We start from the raw sequence: 14121 nt of genomic DNA on the forward strand, positions 1-14121 counted from the left end.
AGATGTCTTTTACTAGCATTTAAGCCTCTGAAATCTGAGAAAATCTGTCCAATTTCTTTCAGAAACAGAGAAAAAACATCATGTGAAGATTTTTTTTTTAAAATAGACAAAATGTCCAGAGAATTATATGAATTATGTTTAAAAGTAAAGAAAAAAAACATAATTTTAGCAGCATTTTCTTGTGTTTATTTATTTTTACTTTTCTCTTTCTCTTTCATACTTTCAGGTAATTTTCTTGAGATTTTAACTAATTTCTTGCTATTTTTTGGGCCATTTTTGTGAAGTTGCTCGTCGCCATTTTCCCATTTTCCTCAGGTTTCAAAGCGTTAAAAATTATATATTACATGCAAAAAAATAAAGAAAAACTATGTTGAAGCTGAACATTGAAGACGTTTTTTGTAGTTTTAGAGCTCAACAATTCTTTTCCTTTGTTGATTTATGTAAACATTTTTTCATTGATTGAGCATTTAAGGTTTAGCCTACAACAGCTCAAATCTCAAAGAAATTTGAAGAATCTAAAATTATGGACATGCTTTAATAAGTTTATTATAATAATGATCTGCCTCTTTGTTTCCTGATTTACTGAATTAAATGCCGTGGCTCGTTTTCCATAACTTGAACATAATCATCTGTGCAAAGTCTCGTACAAAACGATGATTACACAAGAGGCACAAACGTGTTTTTCCAAAATTGAAATGAAAGCTGCCCGTAGCGTCTTTCTGATTGTCTGAAAGTGCGACTTTAAACCTCCACGCTGAGGACTCTGGAAGTGCATTACAACCACCAAAGAAAAAATATTATGACCAAATCTGAAAAGCCCATCTCAAATTTCCTAATTACAAGGTCAGAATCTTGATATCTATTTATTTCATTAGATTTCGTTATACGACAAAAGGAAATTATGACACAATTATCTTAGAAATTATAAGATAAGAACACTGTAGAGGAAATAGATCTTGAAATTATCAGTAATAATTGGTAGAGATTGTTTGGTAGTGACGAGGTACGGGGACAAATGATATTTGTTTAAAATAGCCAAAACAAATATATAAAAAAACTGTAAGTTTACGTCATACTTATGAAAAAGGATCACGTAATGATCTGGGGACTCGTTTTATCTTCTGATTTAGCGTTTCATACTTTGATCTCGTAATTGTGAACTTTTTTGTAGCTAAGCTTTATGATCACTTTAATTGAATTTGCTTATTTATCAACGTTCATTTGTAACGATCAGCACAAGTGAATAAACTGAGCGTGAGGCTTGTACTTAATAAAAAAGGATCTTATTATTTTCTTGCAAGAGATATTTATACCTACAAGATCTCGTAACTGTGAGAAACGTGTTTTGTGTTTACGAGGTATGATCACCAATATTCATTCATTTGGGAAAAAAAGCTCATGTAATTATTTTACAAAACAAGGGATAATTATGTGATAAAGTAATCAAAAGATCCTAACCCTGTAATATAGTAAATAAAAGAATTTTCTTTATCTCTACATCGAAACAAGGACTTATTATTTATGATCTCATAAATACAATCTTTTAAGGACAAAACAACCATGTTAACGAGACGAGACTCCTGCTGAAGCAGCTAGCAGAGATATGTTTCTCATTATTATGAGATATATTAAATTAAGTCATAATTATGAGATTTATTTTTCCTTTCGTTAATGCAGTGCGCTTTCTTAGAAGTGAGTGTGTTTACATCTTAAGCTCCCTCATATCCTTCAAAAATCAATCATTATTTGGTTTGATTGTAAATCTAAATTTGTGTTTTCATTGATTTTGTGCTTTTCTTTTGTTAGCTGCGGTTTGTTTCCTCGTCCTCAGAGTTCACTGACCCTCTCGCTCAGGGTCTCCAGCTCCTCCTCGCGCTCCTGGTAATGCTCCATCATCTGAACGCTGTCGCCGCGGGGCGGACCGTTGACGAGGTGCGACGGGTAGTCGAGGCCGCTGAGCTGGGCGTGGTGATGCCAGCGCAGGTCGTCGCTCTCGTGCGTGATGTAGCGCTCGTTCATGCGGGACTCGAGGTTCCTCAGGTCCAACCACATCTGGTAGTCCTGGTGGAGAAAACATACGTGTTACAAGTTTTTATTCTGTGGAAGTTTTTGAATTTGAGAGTTTTGTTTTAAAAATTCAAATATTTTGTTCGGGGAAACTAAGGATCAAGATCTTTACGATTATGGTTTAATTCCCTGCCTTCTATGTGAACCGCCCATCGCTGAGTACGTTATTACTATTTTGACAGCGGTCATAGCGGTGGTACGATGGAATATCTTATGAAGTAGTATGTGGTGTAAAAAGTTCAAGAACTGTCAAAGACAGTTTAAAATTAAGAGCGCTAAATTAAATCAGAATTAACGATTTGGGGTGGTGACGTTGTGGTGCGACCACGATGTAGCTGGTTTACAGCTTTTTAATAGTGAAATAAATTTTCCTTGATAGAAACATGAGACGTAGTCGATAGAATGTCAGTAGAACTCATTCCAGCCATATTTTGACAGACAACGCGAACAACCAATGATAATAAGAATAGAGCTGCAGCAAACCAAAGTCAAACAGCTGAGTGTTTGACAGCCACAGCATTTCATCATGGCGGATCAAACAGCTGATGGTCCGACAGCAGCGCAGTGAGACAGACAAACAGCGCAGCTTCTCTGATGACATGTTGTGGACTGATCTAGCAGCGCAGCAGTTTGAAATGCAGCATAATACAGTGTGTGTAGTACTGGCAGAGTGAAACCATGGCAACACGGGTGAAATCAAAGCAATTTATGCCTTTTATAATCGGTTCTATTTATTGACCAAAAACTTTTTTATCTGAATTACCTGTATGACGCCATAAGTCCCATTATCGCGCTGATAATTATCGGTCTCGATAATTATCGTGCATCCCTACTTATGATATCTTCATATCTCACTTAGGAGTCAGAGGGAACCTTTCAGCTTGACAGAAATACTAATCTGATGTATATCGTGATATATATCGATATCGACTGATATGAAAAAGCATATTGTGATAAGACTTTATTCCATATTGCCCAGCCCTATCTGTAAGTATCATAAACTTGTGTTCGTCACAGAGATAATTTTTGGCAATCGAAAAATCAAAATCAAAAATCCCATTCAAAAATCCCAGGAGGTTTTTGACGAGGGAGACAGTGCGATGCTAACTCAGGCTGGCCCACAAAAATACTTCATCCCTTCATCTCTGTATTTCTGTTTTTTAGGACTCAGTCCTGGGTTCTCTATAGGGGGAGGAAAAGGCTCAAACTATACAAGAATTGACTTTTCACACAAAACTTTCTGAAAACCTTTCACAGCAAAATATTGAATCCAAGACCAAAACACAAAATACATCAAACATCAAAAAACTTAAAACAGAATTTGGACGATCTGTGTTTCCTGCTCTAATTGGGTTAATCCAAGCCAACCCTTGACTTTCAGTCTTGATCCAGTACATTTACTTCAGTCTGGTATTTTTTGTTAAAACTTACTGTTATATTCCTTCCTCTAACATCTTGTCTGTCCTTTTTCGGTGTAGCTGTTACCATAATGTTAACGTTCTTGGCTGTGAGGTATTCTGGTGACTCTGCTGGAAACCTGCACGACACTTTCTATGTTTTATCTCTTTAACTCTTATTTAACATTTTTGGAAATGCAAAAAGTCCTACCTGTAACCAGGGGTGACTGAGAGTCTTGTCCACGCTGTATCTTTTCCTCATCTTTACCTGCAGCAGGTTGTTAATCAGGTCAATTGCTGAAACGAAGGAAGACAAGAAAAAGAAAGGAAAGAAAGAAAGAAAGAAGCAAAAGTAAGACAGAAGAAGTGATGAGTAAGTAAAGTTCGAGGTAGAGCAGCAGAGGGAGGGATGAATCAGGACGAGGAGGACGAGGAGGAGGAGGAGGATGTCGGGTTGGGGCCCCCCCTGCAGTGAGGGGCCAGTCGGGGCTAATGAGCAAAGCTAACATGATGTTAACATTTCTTCAGGGGTCAGCGGTCTGAACAGCTCCAGGACCCCGGGCCCCTCAGGTCTACGGGGGCCTCCATCGCTTGGTATTATGCACATGAATGGACCAGCACATGAATACCCCCCGAATCTGTCCGTCTAACTCCCTTTCCAAGAACTGCCCGGACTCTCGCTGCTTCTCAAGGGTTTTTTTTCTCCCCTCCCTAATTCCTCTTTCTCTGAGGAGTCACGTGACCCACCTTTAATCTGAGCTTCTTTCTTTTCAGGGGGCCAGAGGATGGCGACGTCAGTCTGTCCAACAGCAGCTCAGAGGACCATACTGATAAGTCTATTTAGACAGTTTACGAACATCTTTCTGAGAGTTTTGGTCATTTTTATCTTTAGAAAATCTGTTTTTGTTTGAGCAGAATGTGATCAGATTTAATTTCTTTATTGTATCCTGCATGCATCTGCCTTTGTGAAGTTTGTCCACTCTCATCCTGGGTTATCTTTGAGCATGTCCTCTGTAGACACACCACCAAGAATGGTAATCAGCCGGTTTTACTGATCTTTTCCTTCTTGATTCAATAATGACAAATATGCAGAAATAAAAACAGTATAATCCGGACACAAAATGTATTTTACACTATTTTCAAAGGAGGATGAAATAATTACAACTTTCATTTAGTCAATGTCCCCAAAACGTTGCTGAGTTTGTTGAATACCCTTTTCTACCTAAATTGGCCTTCATGAGTAGATTACTTCACCACTGCTAATAGACCAAAGGGTCATGCCTTTCTCTTTTCTTCTAGTATGTCATTTTGAACCCCAGAAAACAGGTTAGTCAACAGCAGAAAGCAGCACGGAGACCTGCGACAATGTAACGGTGGTTACATCTATTTTAAATCTGTTACTTATTCAGTCTCATTTAAACTTCGTGCAGATTACTTTTTTATCAGTGTTGGAGAGCTGCTTGGATAGTGACGGATGGTATCTTATGTTGGCACGTCGCTGCATTGTGTCTGAAAAGAGTTGAAAATTACTACATCCACCTGGGTGTCGTATTTTCAATCACTGACAGTTGGAGTCAACATTTATGAAAAGCCATGAACACCGCAGAGTCGTGGTTTTTTGTTACCTTTACCATTGCATAAAGCGTTTCAAAGGTCATCAAAAACTTGGAAAAAATAGGATTAGGGAAAAGAGGCACATGGTGAAGTGAAAAAAACTAAACAAAAAAACATCACATTTGGACAGGAAGTGAACACAGCACTCCTGCATGAAAGTCCAGGGCTTGTTGGATTTATCCACTGCCTCTGCCGCACACCCGACTGCCAAATAGGGACCTTTGTGCTCCTTATATTACATTGGTACTGGAAGCATTTCAACCCGACACCGTCCACCAGCATATCATGGGGACATGACAAGTTCTGTCTGTTCGTGTTCTCGACTGACACCGTCCATCTGTGTATCATGCTGCTGTGGCAGGTGCCGTCTGGCGGCGTATACTAACACCACAAACAGTTCAGTCCGCAACTATTGTCAGTTGATGCCACTTGACAGAATACAGCTGCAGAAGGTGGTCTTTGGCATCTGGGTTTTACGCCAAAATCACTGCAAAAGAGGCAGTATTTGAAGATTTCAGAGTAAGAGAAGGCTTGTGGAACCACTCCATGCCATCCATATCTGCAAGTTTACAAGAAACATGCAAACATGGACGAAATTAAGGTCGATTACAGACAGAAGGCTCCATTCGTCTCTGAATCTAACATTTTATCATAAATAAGCTCTTTTATGTTGTTAATGGTCATGGATATTTTATCATCTGACATGGAAAAGTTTTGAAATTTTGTCCATGAAAATCCCTGTAAATAACATCTGTTAGTAAAAAGGAGTTTCTACAACCTGAAAGCCTCAGAGACCTTTCAGATTTGACTGGACCAAGCTGTGGATGATAAACTTTCTAAAAGCAGTGGATCTGAAGTGCACATGGAGTCATTCAGAAACACTGATTATACTTCACTGCTATCAAACTGTCATGTGGCATTTTTTGTGCCGGAAGCTGCGTTTTATGCAGTCAATATTCACAGATCATAAAACAAAATAACGTCTTTCTCCCAGTGTCTCCATTATGAAACTTGAATCGCGTTTGTGGGCAGAGGAAAAAGCGAGTTCAATAACAGAATCCATTTGAAGTGTCTTCTTTTAAAGTGATCTTTGAAAATGCAGATTTGTTGACGCACTCGCAGATTTATTCGTGACATTTAATCCTCCTGCGACTGACAGAAAACAACTTTTTTGCAACATTTGTTTGGAGCTGCAGCTGAAGTCGCTGTGGCGGGATGAGGAGGTGGAGGGGAGGTTAAGAGCACTTCGGGGATCCGGGCCGAGGAGCGAGTGAGTCAGGCTGATTTAAATCTGTCTCGTAGTCAACAGGACGGCTCCAGCCAACAGGCACGACGGACGCATTTAGAGACAATGACGACAACAACATGAGTCACGCGCCAGCGAAGACTTGAAGGACGTTTATCACACTGCAGCAGGAGGAAATAAAAACCCGCACTGATGTTTGAGGACCAAAAGAAAAATAACCGCAGAGTCACACCGAGGTGAAACACAGCGTTCATCTGTAATCGTGGTGTTATGGGGGATGTTCACACTATTTATATTTGTTGGTAGAGGAGGGCTGATACATGCTGTCATTACAAAACCACCTCTGCAGGCAGGTGTTTACAGAAACATCAGCAGTGTTTTCATCAGGATCCTGGTTTTAATCACATTCAATACGGCGTTTACAGAATAAGAGAAACCTGACCTTTTTATATTGTTTACATGATCAAAACAGCATTTATGTTTCTGATTCAAAGAGGTTTTTTTCTTTTGTTTTTCCTCATTTTTTTTAATCATTTTTTTTAAACCAGATATACAATAAAGTTGTCTTGAATCTTGAATTTTCTGGCAGGTCAGTTAATTCAATGTAATATTTTATGTAGGATAGGCATATAAAAGCATCATGCTTCTGCCATTACCTTTTCGGTCATTACCACCATGTTATTTACATTATGCTGTTAATGCTAAAATGTTTATACTTATTGTTCATAAGAGACTATATTGTAATTACTTTTTGACCCTGCTGTGTTGTGTGTGATGACTGAGTCGGTTATTTTTGGGGCCCTATAAGCACACTCACGCTCCTATATGATGTTGTTCCCAGCAGCATTATTACCTGACGCTCTTGTGTGCACGCTGCATGTGGACGTACCTGGTGCCCTCCGTTCATCCGCCAGCATACAGTAACAACGCCACCCGTTCTGCACAACCGTGTTCTCAACTGGCACCATCCAGCTGTGTTCTGGTTGGACACGGACGGTGGCTGCAAGAACTCACCAATCTTTTAAGCGGTTATGTCTTAAGCCAATGCTCTCGAATGCACAGCTAATAACATAAGTGGCTTGTTTACAATGTGTGCACAGCTGATGATATAAGTGGTTTGTTTACAATGTGCGCACAGCTGATAATATAAGAGGTTTGTTTACAATGTGCGCACAGCTGATAACATAAGTGGTTTGTTTACAATGTGCACACAGCTGATAACATAAGAGGTTTGTTTACAATGTGCACACAGCTGATTGGTACAGTGGTTTATCAACATGATGTTATAGAAGTGCATGTTTAACAGAGTCAGTGTGGACAGAGAGACTGCTGCTCGCTTTAATGATGTGATTGTAGGCCTAAATATTTGCAGACGGAAATATTTTTATTATTAGAGATTTGAATATGTCGGGCAATGTGTTTTATGGGGTGAAGTTAGAGGTCTAGCTGTAGATAAATGTAGATGAATTCTGACATTTTAAAACCCACTCAGCAGCTGCAACTATGGTTCAGGATGTGACTTACCTTCCTGGGAGACTTTCTTCCAGGGATGAGGAGGGTACATGAAGGCAGCGTTCTGGATCTGATCGTTGATGTCTTCGTCTTCATTGAAAGGGAACGTCCCACTGAGGCTGCAGTGCAGAACAAAACAGTGAGTTTAACATAAAATACAGAAATTAGACTCGATTTCACCTGTAATTAAGTAAGAGTTAATAATTATGGAATGGCACGATTTTTAGGAATTTTTTTTTGAGACTTAAAAAATAAAGTCATAACATTATGAGAATAAGGTCATAGTTTTACTACAAATAAGTTGTAATACTATGAGAATGAACTTTTAATATTACAAGAATAAAGTCGTAATTGTACAAGAAAAAAAGTCAAAATTTCATGAGAATGAAGTCGTAATTTTACGAAAATAAAGTTGTAATTTTGCAAGAAAAAAACTCATATTTTAAGAGAAAACGGATATTACATAAATAAATATATTGCTAGCAGACTGGTAAAAATATGACTTTATTCTCGTAGAATTACGACCTCATTCTTGTTATATTACAAGTTTATTCTCATGAAATTATGACTTTTTTTTCATAAAACTACATATTTCTCAAAAAATTCCAACTTTATTCTCTAAAATCTAAAATCCTGACTTTTTTTCTTGTAATATTACAACTCTTTTCTCGAAATTACGACTCTCGTAACTTTTTTTTCTTTAATGGGGCCCTAATCCTTCGTTGCAGAATGGTGATGATTTCATTATGGAAATTATAGTTTCTGTTTCATAATGTTGTTATTTGTTTGTCAAATTTTGGAAGCAAGAGAGCAAAAACAAAATCTAAAAAGCAAAGTCAGAATATTAAAACTGAGAATGAAACCATCGGGTGAGTCTCCTACCTGACGTAGATGATGACCCCAACCGACCACATGTCCAGGGAGCGGTTGTAGCCTTTGTTCCTCAGGACCTCTGGTGCGAGATACGCCGGCGTGCCGACCACCGAACGCCTGAACGACTTCTCGCCGATGATCCGAGCGAAGCCGAAGTCACACAGCTTCACCTGAAACAGGTGAGGATGGAGGCATTTTAAAATAAATCTCACAGGACAAACGAAATGCATATGACAGATTCACAAAAATGAACATGACAAAATGTTGCTAATGTATATGTGAGTGTGTTTTTTTATTCATTTTTAATTACTGTGGCTAAAAATTACATTCTGGACCTTTATTTTCCCTCCAATTAACTCTTTGAAACCTGAGAAAATTGGATTGATTTCTTTCAAAAACGCAGGTTGGGAGCAAGCAACTTAAAAAGAAAAAAATAGCAAAATATTAGCAAGAAATTAAAAATAAGTACAAGAAAATTACCTGAAAATTAGCAAAAGCAAACAAAGAAGCAAAATAAATAAATAAATAAAAATAAACACACACACAAGGAAATTACAATATAAAAAAATGTAACAATTCTGTAAAAATAACTTAGGATAATTTCATTAGGATAATTTAGCTATCATGTAAAATATTTTCCTATCCTGAAAAAAGTGTCCAATTGCAAAAGAAGAAAAGTGATTTTGCAGTTTCGGAGGTTTAAATCAGAAAACGTCAGGATAAATTCTTCAACAGTCTTAACCCTGAATGTTTTATTCCATCGTCCTGTTTGCACGTGAGCTCAGGAGGGAGGATGAGTGTGACGATGAAGCTGCCGTTCAGATGATTCACAAACACTCAGCAGAGAGACGGACGTGATCGTCGGCTCTCTTCAGTCCAGCTCAATCAGTTCATCGACTGTCGACTGGAGCTCTCGTCTATTTTGGGCTCCTGTTATCGTTGAGGCCGTTTCTCTTCATTCAACTCAAACGTGGGTGGACTGACTTTTTTAGGCGTTGGTAAAAGCTGCAGACTCTGTTGGTGGATGCACACAGATTAAACTGAAGGATAACAGATAACAGATAACGCCGAGGGTGCATTTGTGAACCCAGTTTAACGCTCTGCACCAAAATGAGCGCTGCTGTTTGTTGTTAATCACTGGCCCGTTCAGTCCGAAGTCGTCAAATAACACTGCTTTATTTGATGTTTATAGAGTCGTCAAATAACACTGCTTTTTTGGCGATTTCTGCTTAAAACCTGCTATACACTGCGCAATTGTGGGCTGTCTCAGACAAAAGTTGACCGTCTCGACAGAAACATTTCGTGTCAATACATGATATGAGGCAGCTAGCTATGACTACGCCACTTGGACAAACCACACGGTATACGAGGTACGAATGCGCAAAAGGGCTTGCCGTCTGGCTATGTCACCAAGACAGGAAATTTGTCTCTACAAAAGTGACTGTAACTCGTTTAATTCTGATCCGATCTGAATGAAAATTCATCATAATAGTGGTTACTTGTTGGAATCAAATTAAATTATTAACGACCTGCAGACATGTTTTCTTAGAAACATGGTTCTTAGTAACAACGTTTTTTTGTATTTATTATCATTATTATTTATTTGTGTATTTTTTTTAAATTGTTCAAATCATTTTTAAATTTTGTGACATCAAAGGTCACTCTAAGCCAGCCAGAGGTTTACATTTTAATGGGCACATATCGATGAAACGTGGCTGGGTTTATGTGATTCGCTACTGTGCTGGTTGTTGTTATTTGTTATTGTAGTCTGCACAAAACATAATAAAAATTTGATCTCAAAAAACACTGAGGCACACCCTGTAGTGTAATATTACTTAATTCCACTCTCCCTCTTTAATGCATCAGCATCTTGTTTGTTTCCTGACGTGTGTGTGAGAGTAGCAGCTCTGCAAAGCGTCTACACAAAGTAAAGTGTGTGAGCAGCCGGCCTGATGCATCATTACAGCTAACAGCTAACAGTCTGACACAAACAGCTATTTCTGGAGAGGAGGCTGAAAACTGCACAAAGCTGATAATAGTTACACTGAGAGCTAATGGACTCTGTGGTGTGTGTGTGTGTGTGTGTGTGTGTGTGTGTGTGTGTGTGTGTGTGTGCGCGCGGCTGAATCTCTCTTGCATGTCTCCATCTTCATGTTGCATCTCCACATACACACATGTATTATGTCCTTGTCACATTAAGTCTGCAAACGTCTCCGTGCTCACTGTCTTTTATCTCGTCTTCCAGCTATCAGGGAACGTTCCCACAACATTCAGAAAACGTTATTGAGGACTGTGGACTGAGGACATTTTTTTAGATGAAAATGTAATGTAATGGGATACATTAACAATAAAAAAAATAAATTTATAACAATTTTTGATGTTTATAAAGAACTTTAAAAGGGCCGTTCATTTTTTGTCTTTTTTGTCTGGCATTTGGTGATTTTTTTTTGTTTTTTAAAATGCTGGTGATTTTTTTCTAAACATTTTTGGCAATTCTTTTTCTTTAAAGAAAATGCAGATCACAGAATATATTAACAATTAAAATAATAATAAAAATAATATATATTTTTAAAAAATGTTCACAGATACTGTTGCCTAATCTCTTAGAGGAATGTTTTGTTTATGTTGTTTTAGAAACAAAAATTGCTAGCTGGGCTTTCTCAGAGTTTTTTTGTATAATTTGTATTGTTGGTATTTTTTGTCAGGATGCATGCAGAGTTTTAAAATAGTTTTGTATCTTTACATGAGTCTCAGTCACATTACAGCTGCCCTGCAGTAACCTCTGTGTTCTCCATCACCTGACCTCCTCCCACCTGCTCACCTGCTCACCTGTTCCCCCTCCCAGCAGCAAACACACTGGCTCACTTCCCCCCAGTGTTCAGCTATTTTCTCTGCCAGGTTTTAACATTTGACTGTTCTCGACTTTGAGTAAACTTTTTATTTCAGTGCCTGTTGTCAGACTCACATTTTTGGGTTTTACGTTTTTACTGAGGCTTCACACTTTGTCCACGATCCACAGGTCGTTTATATTTTACCTTCCAGCATGCATCATACAAATTCAAAAATGCCTAATTTTGAGCCAAGTATTCCACACTTAAATTGTGAAAATGCAAAAAAATTTCATAGTTTTAGGTAATTATTGTTGTTAATAAAACATTTAACTCTTTGAAACTTGGATGGAAATCGCTTTTCTTGTGCTGCTTACAGACACTTTTCTTTTGCCGAGCTACTTGTGATTTATTTCAAAAACATGACAAAAACGGCAATGAGCAATTGGGTGTTGTGTGTGTGGGCATGTTTTACAAAATGCAAGAAATTAGTAGATTTAAAAAATTATTTTTTTTAAAAACAAGAACAAAAAAAAGGAAAAAGCTAGGGAAAAAAATCTATTCATTATTTATTCTATTTATAATTACCATAATTACATATTTCAAAATTATTGGCAGAATTATTATTATTTTTTTTTTAAATCTTTATTAAAAAAAAAAACACACACACACACACACACACACACACACACACAGATAATAATACTTCTAATTAATACCTGTGGAAAAAGAGTCTGCAGAAGCCAGCAGGACGTTCTCAGGTTTCAGATCACAGTGGACGATGTTCTTGAAGTGGAGGTGACGCAGAGCCACCAGGATCTGACGTTGAGACACACACACACACACACACACACAAACACACACACACACACACACACACACACACACACCTTCTGACTCCAAGAAAAACAAGTTTGTGATGCTGATGTCACAGTGTCTATGTCTGCTATTTTTACAGCGAATGATGCGACCGAGTGTAAATAATAAATGTCAGCTTTGTGAGTGCGTGATGTGTCACCTGTGTGACCAGGAACTTGGTGATCCTCTCCGGCAGCCGTCCCTTCTCACTGGACAGGATCATCTCCAGCATGTCTCCGTGGAGCTTCTCCATGACCACAAACACTCTCTCGGGTGTCTCAAACATGCAGTCCAGGTTGACCACGCCCGGGTGGTGCAAACTCTGCAGGGAGGAGAGGAATGATCCCTGTTCCAGTGTCGCTGTTGTGTAGCTTCAGGAAGGTCAGTTATTCTCTTAATGTACATTTTTATTGCTTTTTGTCTGTCACAACTCCAACTGTCTGGAAAAGGTGAAGCTAACATGTTTGGCTTGGTGATCAGAAATGTAACAAGGTGTGGGGCATAACAGGGAAGGCATGTCAGTAGTTTTTTCTTTACACATTTTTGGTGATTTTTTTTTCTTTCACTAAAAAAAAAAAAAAAAAGATTTTTGGCAATTTTAGGATGATTTTCATGTAAAAAAAAAAAAAATAAAATCAGATTTTTTTTTCTCTAAATATTTTGGGATTGTTTTCTTTTAAAAAAAATTGCAGATTATTTTTACCTTTGGATATTTTGTTTTTCTTTTCTTTTTTTATTAAAAAATCAGTGATTATGTTTATTCTTTTAAAAATAAAAAACATTTCTTTGAAATATTTTGGCAAATTTCTTCAGAAAATTTTGGTGATTTTGTCCTGTTTTTTTTCTTTACTATTTCTGGCATTTTTTTTTTCTTTAAAGAACTTGGTGACTTTTGATCAAAAAAAAAAATTAAAGAAAACTCGCCTTTCTTCAACATCATGTGCAACAAATGCTTCTGTCAAAAAAAAAAAATCAACACTACATCTGAGCTTAAAATAGTAAAATCTCACCAAAATCACTTTATTCTACGTCACATCTAAAATTTGGCTGAAAATTAAACTGTTTGCATGAATTAACCGGCATGCACGACAGGAGTAAAATCAAACAAGGCTTTTGTCTTAACTCCAGGATTTCAGCTTTAACTTTTAACTTTCAAACATCAAAGTTTCGAAAATGGTTTAAAACAAACATTGATGGTGAGGGAGGGTCGTGCATTTTTCCCTCAATTTGGGGAAGATTTTTATGATATGACATCAGTCCACTCTGTGTTATAATGTAAATAATAGGATAGGATAATAATCCTAAAAGGTTCCTCCATCTGAACAGAGCTGAGGCAAAGTGAGCAGTGTGTGTGTGTGTGTGTGTGTGTGTGTGTGTGTGTGTGTGTCTGTGTGTGCAGGTGTTTGTTACAGCAGCAGCTTCTGCAGGTTGAGCAGTTCGTGAATATTAGAGGATGTCACACCCCTACAGTGTTGCCACGGTAATGAAGTCGTTCTCGACAGGAAGTCTCACCCACTGCTAACAACACTGCTCTGTGTGTGTGTGTGTGTGTGTGTGTGTGTGTGTGTGTGTGTGTGTACCTGCAGGATGGCCACCTCGTTGCGCAGCTGACTCTCCTGTTTGGTGGGGAAGCGGAGTTTGTCGATGATCTTGATGGCGACGTCTCGGCCCGATTTTCTGTGTTTACCTGCAGAGAAAAATCATGAATACACTCAGCTGTTATGAT

The 14121-nt window shown here is 38.0% G+C and overlaps 1 protein-coding gene across 1 annotated transcript in view; it reads right to left on the minus strand.

Moving 5' to 3' along the window:
- Positions 1-995: 995 nt before the first annotated feature.
- Positions 996-14121, minus strand: part of prkd1 (protein kinase D1) — a 48388-nt gene continuing 35262 nt past the window's right edge. Inside the window, exons 15-21 of the mRNA XM_042500650.1 lie at positions 13976-14082; positions 12556-12717; positions 12262-12356; positions 8719-8883; positions 7849-7955; positions 3676-3761; positions 996-2061 (exon numbers count right to left, since the gene is read on the minus strand). Of these exons, the coding sequence (XP_042356584.1) occupies positions 1828-2061; positions 3676-3761; positions 7849-7955; positions 8719-8883; positions 12262-12356; positions 12556-12717; positions 13976-14082 (956 nt within the window). The 3' untranslated portion in view covers positions 996-1827. The remainder of the gene's footprint in view (positions 2062-3675; positions 3762-7848; positions 7956-8718; positions 8884-12261; positions 12357-12555; positions 12718-13975; positions 14083-14121) is intronic.

This window comes from Plectropomus leopardus, chromosome 14, assembly GCF_008729295.1.
Source record: "Plectropomus leopardus isolate mb chromosome 14, YSFRI_Pleo_2.0, whole genome shotgun sequence".
Taxonomy (NCBI): Eukaryota; Metazoa; Chordata; class Actinopteri; order Perciformes; family Serranidae; genus Plectropomus; species Plectropomus leopardus.